We start from the raw sequence: 9,656 nt of genomic DNA on the forward strand, positions 1-9,656 counted from the left end.
ATTTAAATTCACAATAATTATTATTTTTTAAATTTAAATTTATTTTAAATTTAATTATAACTATTTAAATTCGTCGTATTAAAATTAAATCAAATTAAGTTAAGTCTTTAAAATAATCCATTTAACTTATTAACCTATAAATTTTAACATAAATAACTCTTCCAAAAATAAAAATTCAAAATTTTTTGAAATTTAAAAAATTTACCCCATATATATATATATATATATATATATATATATATAAAATATTGTAAAGTTTCTTTCTACAAATTGACAATTTTATAAATAAATTTTATATCACCCAATTATATATTTATTTTCCCCCTTTCATGCACTTCAATAAAAATTTCCCTAATACGTTATGTTTTCTAAATTTTTCTATAAACAACTTTTTATCATATTTTTTAAGATTTCCCTCAATTTTAAAAGACTTGTGAAGTATATGGTTAAATTCTATGTTTGACAGAAATTTTTTCATTTAGAATTCAGGAGATTAAAAATAAGACAAAAATAATCATACTTATCCAATAAATAGAACTATAAGCGTAAAGCTTTAGGGAAAAACAACACAAATATGAAACTAAAATAATAAAAATTATTAGATGGTTTTAAGTGAAATACTCTTTACTTATAATTGTTTATTATTATTATTATTCATAAAAAAATACTATGATATTTTAAATTTTAAAAAATCCTTTTATTTCCCATCTCAATTTAATTAATTAAATTTTTTTAATGATAATATGGAACAATTGGTTTTTAAGCTAAAAATCACGAAAGCAAATTTGATATTTTACAAAAATGAAAAGGTATTTGAAAACTCATTAATTTTTTTTTATTTTAAAAAACACATTAAAAATTTTTTAAATTTTAAAAATTTTATTAATTAATTTCTCTATTAATTTTAATATTTAAATATTATAAAAAAATCCAAAAAACCTTAATCCTAAGGACTTCAATGGCTACTTAACATAAAATTCCTGCAAACATAAAATTCTCTCTGCAAGAAACAGTAACAACCCATACTTCAATGGCTACTCCTCTTCCATGATCTGAATCCCCCTTTAAAAAGGTATGGATGTGGCTAGGCTAGAGAATCTAAGGTTCTGAAGAAGATGAAGGAAACCAAACTCTAGTCTATTAATCTTTAACCCGCTTGAGTCTATTGTGTCCATGCGATTCAGTAATGGTGGATTCTTTGGGTTTTGATCATTGTATTGAGAATGGTGGGTTAATCTTTGATGAATTGCAATTTTTAATAAAAAAATAGAGAATAAATTATACATTTGATCAATTTTCAATCCTTAAAATATATCTTGTGTGCTCATAACATAATGTTTGATTCAATTTTATGATCAAAACGGTGTGAAATTCAATTAAATTTCAATTAAAATTTGTTTGAAATGAGTTCATCCATTGAATTTGATATCAAATATTACACTCAATTAAATTATATATATAATTTTCTATTATAGAAAAAATCTTATTCACAATACATATATAATTATTAATCAATAATAATAATAATAATAATAATCACAATTAATAAAATATAAATCCATTAATGATTTGATTAAAAAAAAAATCCATTAATGATATATTAATAAAATTAAAATAAATTAATATGAAAATTGATATTAGCATATATTTTTGTAAAAAAAAATTTTCATTCTATCCAATCAATTTAAGAGATTTTGAAAGCCTAAAATAAATGGCCAGCTGTTTAATAACTTCTATTAGTTTTATTTAATATTTATAAAATAATATCAAAATTAAAAAGTATAATTATTTATTAAAATAATTTTTAGTCATTTTTTATAATCATTAATTTTTTTATTATTTATTAATTTTCAATTATTTATTTAATTAACTAATAAAATAATGATAATAAAATAAAAAATTTATTATGGACATTTTAGTATACAAAATATTACTAGATAAATTTTAAAAGAATTAATTTTAATTATAACCAATTCCATAAAATTTAATTTCTAACATTAAATTTTAATTTTTCACACAAAATATAAATCTAATTAAATACCACAAAATTTTTAAAAATTAAAATTCAACTAGTTATAGTGAAAACTAGGGTGCGCATTATTTGGTTTAAACCGAAAAAATTGACCGAACTGAATTAATTTGAAATTTTGGTTTGGTTTTTTATGCATTTCGGTTCGGTTCGGTTCGGTTTTTAATTTTAGAAATTTCGGTTATTTCGGTTCGGTTTGATTTTGATCAGAAAAAAATTGAAAAAATCGAACCGAATCGATTAGTGATAATAATATGTTTTTTCAATAATATAGAGAAATTAAATCATATTAAAATTAAAATATTTTAATTAAATTTTAAAATATTAAAAATAAAATATAAAAAATAAAAAAATTATTAAAAATTAAATCTAATTAAACCGAACTGAATAGAACCGAATCAGATCGATTTAATTCAATTCGATTTCTGACTAAAATCGATTCGATTCGATTTTTATAAACACTAAAATTTCAATTTTCAATTTATTTAATTCGATTTGATTTTAAATCAAACCGACTAAATATTCACCCTAGTGGAAACCTCTTCACCCCTCCCCATACTATTTTTCTCTGTCCCCATCTCTTTTCTTTGTCGGAGGCCCACAATCACCCGCTCCTCTGATTTCATGCTATTCCCATTTCTCTTATTGCCCTAATTTAGGGACCATTAATTCCTATAAACTTTAAACTATCACCATCCATGAAAAGAGGTACATTAGTGGTACAACGACCAACAAGTATATATTAAAAAAAAAATCTTCAAATTTTAAGCATTATTAGAAAGTGTAGCCACAAATTTTAAAGAAATTAGTATCATAAAAATTATACAATGGAAATACATATTACTTTAATAAATTAAAAAAAATAAATTTAAATTTTAACGGTTGTTCAACCATTTAAATATATTCGAAAAACTTTAATTAAACAACTGAAAATATATGTATCATTAAATTTATTTAAATTTTTTTAGAGATAAGAAAATTAATGATATTAAATTTAGAATCTATTGTTTGAATGATTGGTTTTGAGAGTTAACTATGCTTTTTAACTAAAATCTATAGGTTCATAATGAATTGATTTTATAGGCATTTTTATTTATTTATTTATTTATTCATGTGTTATGTATTTTTTGTAGAATATTTATCTATTACCATTTAATGTTACCTCCCTTGAGGGATTTTTTTGGTGGTGTTGGATAAAGGGAGAGGGGTTGAATAACGTTGGGAAGTGGGATTTTAAAGAGATAAAAGTGAGAAGTGAGAGAAATTAGGGAGGTAAAAATGAAGAGAGTGAGAAAAATATGGAAGAGAGAGGTAATGAGAGAGATGAAGAGGAGGAAAAGGGGTGAGGAAGAAAAAAAGAAGAGGTAAATCTGGGAATGGGAAGGCTTGACATAGTCTTCATGGTAAAAATATTAAAAAATAATAAATAATAAATAATAAAGGATGCTATATAATAAATTATTAATTACATGTAAAAATTTTAATAATAAAAAAATAAATTATATGATATATTTATATTCATTATTTTAATATTTATTTGAACAATAAAATAATTTGGTATAATAAATTAATAATTATATACTTATTTTAACAGTAAAATAAATTATAAAAGAATACCTTTATTTTTTAATTTACGTGTCAACAGTTAATGTTGCACAAAAAAATTTACCTCATACTTAATATAAATAATTATTAGCTACAGTTATAAATTAATAGTTACAACTATCATATATTAATTATCAATTATATATAATAATTAAATTAAATAAATTTTTAATAAATATAAATTATAATTAATTATCAACTATTAATTATATTTAACAGTTAAATAAAATTTTTTTAAAGTATTTATAAAATTACTGACCAAGTAAATTTTAAAATATGGAAAATTGAACTGTTAAAAGTATCAAAATTTAAAGTTACAATTATATTTTTTCTGAAAATTAACGTATAAAAATTAATTAACATAATTTTAAAAGGAGTCGTCAAGGCTATTAAATTTTAAATAGTAATCCACGTATTAAATTAAGAACCCTGTTTTTTTTAGGTCAGAGAATTAAATTAAGAGCTTAAAAGTGAAGATCTCGGCATATTCCTATTTAGTACTCGTTAATCATCGTCATCATAAAACATTATAATTTTTGAAAAAAAATTGTAAAAGAAAATTCAAACACGTATATCTCACGCGACAATTAAAGCGCTATAAAAGCAGATCCCGGAAATATTAAAAGCCGCACTATCCCACATGGACCACCACTTCCACCGCGCATAAGCGTCTTAACCAAAGCTATCACACCCCTCGCTAATTCAATCCAACGATTTAAATCTCCTACACGTTTTCAACAGCTCGAACGTGTCAACCATAAATTCCCTCTCCACGCGCCAACCCTGTACTGCCCTAAAATGTATTCCCACCATTCACGAATCCCTTTACTTTTGCCCTATTTTCTTCTATTTTTCCTGTAGGAAAGAGAAAACCCACGCGGAGAGGAAAACCGGAGAAAATTTTACTCCTTTTGCACTATAGATCTGACCGCGAAAGGTTGGTTTCTCTCAATACCATGATTCTCTTTTGTTCTTATGCCAGAATTTTTCTTCAGGCGTGTAATAGCTAAGTGTTTCTTGTTCATACCTTCTCTTCTTCTTTCTGTTGGAAATAACGGTGGTAATGATGTGGCCGGTGGCGGTGGTGGCTCTGTAGGCTGATTTAGAAGTACATTGATTTGCGTTTTGTTTTTTCCTGCATTAAGAGACGAATGATATTGGTTTTTAGTTGATTTTGCACTTGCTCCCCAATTGGCATTGCTTGAATTTGCCTGATGTTAATACTGGTAATAGGTGTAACTTCTGTATATGTGGCTGAAACAAGTATTATCAATTGCTTATGTTAAATGTGGCTTCTAGTGTTTGCCGATTGGGCATGTCATTATGATTCTTTAGATGTTCGTTTTTCTTTGCTAGCATAAACATATTTTGCTTGATCTCTGTTTTGTATTGAAATTTCTTTGCCTCATTTGCAATATTTTCTACCAATATATGCTGTTTTTGGAGATTTCCATGTGAAATTGATTCGTTAAATGCTAGTCAATGCCGCAGAATGGATGCAACACCTAAATATCATAAATAAATATTTCATCAGGCATTAAATTATTTATAACTAATTTTCAAACACACTTGTGAAGATAATGGTTATTTCTTTTCAGAGCATTATGGACATGTGTGATGGGAACGAGTATTGTTGTAGGGATTAACTAGGGTTAAATATAAGAGTGGCAGGTTAATGGAATCATATTAGGAAGTTTTTTTTATTTATCTAAACTAAGTGATGGTCAATTTATTTTTTGCGTGGTTCTTTGTTAGTGAACTTCCTAAATAGACAATCTCTATTGCTTTCCTGATATTCATATCTCATGGTGGCAACAGAATTGTGAACCTGTGTTCTAATGTTAGAGCGGAATAGTGATTTGGAATCTTCATTGGAGATAAAGAGTGATGTGCACATTTGTTGAAAGCTTTGAAAGGAAAAGGTGCCCTCAGAAGTTCTATATTTTGCATGGAAGCCTGTAGGGAATCCTTTAATCCTGGATAATTGAATTAAATGAAGCTGATAATAGGCCTTCTCTTTTCCTTTTTTTTCTTTTGAATGCCCCAGTACAAAAGTCCAATATAGAGAGTCAAATGCCCCAATATAAAAGTGTTATAAGTTAGTAGGGGAAGGAGTAAGAGGGGGAATTTGGGAGACCTAAGATGACATGGAGGGAAATAGTTTCAAAGGATTTCTAGTCTTGAGTAGTCATGTGGAATAGAACTGAATGACGAATAAGGGATCCATCGATCCCTACTAGTTTGGATTTAAAGCTTAGTTGTTGTTGTTGATGATGAGACCTGGACCTAGATGATGAACAAAATCAACTTGATTTTCTTATTATGATTGCCAGAGGATTAGTATGTTTTTTAGATCATTCAGTTAATATCTTCATATATACCAGGATTTCTGATCTTATGTTGACCTTTGTTCAATGAGTTGGTTCTTCTTTTATGCTGTTACCATTTCACACAGTTGTCATGAGGAAGTTTTCTCATTATTTTGCAAATAGTTGTTTGAAATTATAAAAACAAATATCAGCTAATTTTTGGATTACATTATGAAATAAAATATACATCTTTTAAAAACATCTCAAAATTTTTGTTGTGCATTTTTGTAGATTTTCTCACTTTTAAATGATTTTTTTTGTTCTTGTACATAGCTTGTACCTCCTTTATGCCCTAAAGGCTTCTCTGACTATTTGGAAGGAGAAATCATAGAATCATGCCTTCAGTTGTTTGAGTGTTTACCTGTTTGGTAACACAGAATAAGGTTATGGGAGATAAGAAATTAGGAATAGAATACTTTCTTGGCCATTTGTTTACCTTCCTCTATGCTGCTATTTTTGTTTAAAAAATGATGTTTTTCTTTGCTTTTCGTCATTTGATTCTCTTTTAAGACATGATATGTTAAATTCTTTTGGTCCATTTAATTAGACAATCAAAGTTCCTCTTTTTCTTTTCCTGTAAATATGTCTGCAGAAGTTTGGATTGTGAAAACTTTGCAATGGTTTGAGTTATTGTTACGAGGCTTTTTTAGTAGTAGTTTCTGTAAGGTTCATGGCATTTGTGCTTTGGATTTGTCAATTGATTCTCACTTTTGCTGAGGGTATAGCTCAATTTCATCCTGTTTAATATATGAAGTGAGTACCAGTTGTTCCTTCTAATTGAAGCTTTTTGTCTCATCCTTTGTTCTGCATGTTTTATAGGTTATGACCTCAGCAAAATCTTAGCAGAAGGTGCATCAATTGATTTATTATACATCTTGGGCGTGTGTGTATATATATATATATATATATATATATATATTGAAGAATGGCCGATGGAATACCAAGTTTCTGGGGTCCTGTAACATCTGCTGATTGGTGTGAGAAAAATTATGTCTATTCTTCTTATATTGCGGAGTTTTTCAATACCATATCAAATATCCCAAGCATTCTTTTGGCACTTATTGGCCTTATAAATGCCCTGAGACAACGATTTGAGAAGAGGTTTAGTGTGCTTAACATATCTAATATGATACTTGCCATTGGAAGCATGGTGTACCACAGCACGTTACAACACATGTGAGTGTTCTTCTACATCATTTAATATGGTTCATCAATTTCTTTCAACTGCTTCACTAATCATTTCTATGGGTTAGGAGTCCTTTAGAACTACGTACATGTGTGCTTAGAATGTGAAAAGTGAACTTCCTTGTTTGAGAAAGTCTTCTACATCTTTAGTCATTGGGAATGAAATCTGCGCACGCATTCAGGTTTATTTATTGAGCTAGGGACTTCAAAAGAATCTTTATTGAAATTCACAAGAAGAAAAGGTACAAGAATGCTAAGCAAGGCTTAACTAGGGATTCCATAGAACTGATCAATGTCCTCTGCAATTGAGAGGCTCCTGCAGTGTTCATAGGGCATAGCAATTTTAACTAGCACTTCTGTAGAATTGGTAGTATCCACATAATGACAACTCATATATAAACAAAACGAAGATTCATGTTTATAATAATAAAATCTACCTCGGAAATTTAAATTCTAGCGTCCAGCATCAACAATGGGATAATGGGATGCCATTATATAAGGAGACTATAAAATAAATTTTATGAAACAAACCATTTTTCCTATGGTACACGATATTAGAGTTTCATTTTTTAATTAAATAAAAGGGGCAATTATGTCAATTCAAAATTTTAAAAGTCCAGTGCTCTGGCACTAACAGAAATTGGATCTAGCAATAATCCTACCCTAAAGAGAATAGGAAAAATGTAATCCATTACATTTGTACTCCCACTGATTTTTTTTTCTTCACGGCTGTTAGCTCTTGCATTGAGTATCAAATAAGAATGACATGGATTTTTTTTTTCTCAAAAAGAATATCATGTAATAATTGAGTTGAACTTTTGCAATGCGTTTGTTGGATTTAGCAGTGATTGGATATCGGGGCTTAATCTATAATGCCTTCACAGTATTAATGCTAATACAATGAATCTATTATAGAAATATATCTAGAAATTGATTCACTGCCTCTCGTGCACTTCCTTCGACTTGTATTACTATTTGTTTTGTTTTTCACCAGCAGTCAAAATATGCTGATTTTAACATTTTCTCAGGCAACAACAAGGTGATGAAACACCAATGGTATGGGAAATGCTTTTGTATTTCTACATCCTTTATTCTCCAGATTGGCACTACCGGAGCACAATGCCCACCTTCTTGTTCATCTATGGAGCTGCATTTGCGGTTTGTCATGCTTTGTTTCGTTTTGGAATTGGTTTTAAGGTGCACTATGCAATACTTTGTCTTCTCTGCATCCCCCGGATGTACAAATACTACATTTACACAAATGATGTATCTGCAAAGCGGCTTGCAAAATTATACGTGGGTACCATATCATTGGGGAGTATCTGTTGGCTCTTTGATCGCATTCTTTGCAGTCAAATTTCTCAGTGGTACTTCAATCCACAGGGACATGCTTTATGGCATGTCTTCATGGGTTTCAATTCATATTTTGCAAACACATTTCTGATGTTTTGTCGCGCTCAGCAGTTAGGGTGGAATCCTAAAGTTGTCCACTTCATGAGTTTTTTCCCATATGTTAAGGTTCAAAAACCGAAGACCAAGTGACGGATTGCTGGAAGTTTTAACAGAATCTCTTTTAACCCCTCGTTTGGAGGTAGATATATGGTTTTGGCAGCAGATGAACAAACAATAGCGGTCACAATTTTTTCTTCTTTTTGTTTAAGTGGATGTAAATGATAGTTGAATATTGAGCATCATCAGTTGGTTTTGGTTAATTTAAGTTGTATAACTAGTGGTTTTGCCTAGAAAGAAAATATAATATGGTCAGTGTACCGTATACTATTTTCATATCGAGCAGGTCCTTGATTTTCCAAACCTGAGAATGTATCATTTGTTTTGTGATTAAATATGGTTAGCGTGAAGTGTATCAAGTTGCAATTCATATCTTATATGAGAAAGTAATGATGAGGAAACGTTTCGCGTGCTAAAAAGTGAACTGTAGTTTTGCAATTTGGATCTACAAATAGGGAGTTCAACTGTTTTCTGTACTCCTTTTTATCAGTTACTAATTTTTGCCTGTGATGGAAAAAAGGCATACTGAATTTTTTACATTGTATTTGTATGATTCGAGTTGGAAGTGGTTTCAGTAATTGTAAGAACAAAAGGAGCCTCACTGAAAAGACCACTGGCCCTGAGCGTGATCAAACAAGAAAAGTTTGGATTGGTACCGAGCAGTGGTCTGGAATGGCATGCGTCTAACCTTAAAGGGCTATCTGATTTTTTAATAGGATATTTATTATTTAGTTCATTTGAAAAAAAACAACTTATTTGTACATGATAAATTAAACTGAAAATAAAAAGAAAAGGTCCTGGAAAACCAATTTACCATCTTACCCTGCCCTTCTTTTCAACAAGTTTCGACCAAATACAAACTCAGCAATGAGATGGAAAAAAGCAAATCTCCACATCTCTGTCGCCATTTCTAACGAAAAGAGTGGGCTGAGAGAGAGAGAGAGAGAGAGAGAGAGAGA

The 9,656-nt window shown here is 28.9% G+C and overlaps 1 protein-coding gene across 3 annotated transcripts; it reads left to right on the forward strand.

Moving 5' to 3' along the window:
• Nucleotides 1-4,416: 4,416 nt before the first annotated feature.
• LOC110610254 (alkaline ceramidase) lies at nucleotides 4,417-9,116 on the forward strand. Of its 3 annotated transcripts, none has more exons than XM_021750092.2 (3): nucleotides 4,417-4,571; nucleotides 6,823-7,179; nucleotides 8,217-9,116. In XM_021750092.2, the coding sequence occupies exons 2-3, from the start codon at nucleotides 6,929-6,931 to the stop codon at nucleotides 8,728-8,730; spliced, it is 765 nt and encodes a 254-aa protein (XP_021605784.1). In that variant the 5' UTR covers nucleotides 4,417-4,571; nucleotides 6,823-6,928; the 3' UTR covers nucleotides 8,731-9,116. The 3 variants fall into 3 exon arrangements, with proteins under 3 accessions (XP_021605784.1, XP_021605786.1, XP_043810922.1); XM_021750094.2 differs by lacking the exon at nucleotides 4,417-4,571 and adding an exon at nucleotides 4,595-4,860; XM_043954987.1 differs by lacking the exon at nucleotides 4,417-4,571 and adding an exon at nucleotides 4,605-4,742.
• Nucleotides 9,117-9,656: the final 540 nt, after the last annotated feature.

Source organism: Manihot esculenta, chromosome 3 (genome assembly GCF_001659605.2).
Source record: "Manihot esculenta cultivar AM560-2 chromosome 3, M.esculenta_v8, whole genome shotgun sequence".
NCBI classification, from domain to species: domain Eukaryota; kingdom Viridiplantae; phylum Streptophyta; class Magnoliopsida; order Malpighiales; family Euphorbiaceae; genus Manihot; species Manihot esculenta.

Excerpts from the sequence above, each read along its gene's own strand:
- LOC110610254 (XM_021750092.2), top strand. The coding sequence starts at position 6,929 with ATGGCCGATGGAATACCAAGTTTCTGGGGTCCTGTAACATCTGCTGAT. Across the intron at positions 7,180-8,216 it reads CACAGCACGTTACAACACAT|GCAACAACAAGGTGATGAAA; the intron begins GTGAGTGTTCTT and ends ACATTTTCTCAG.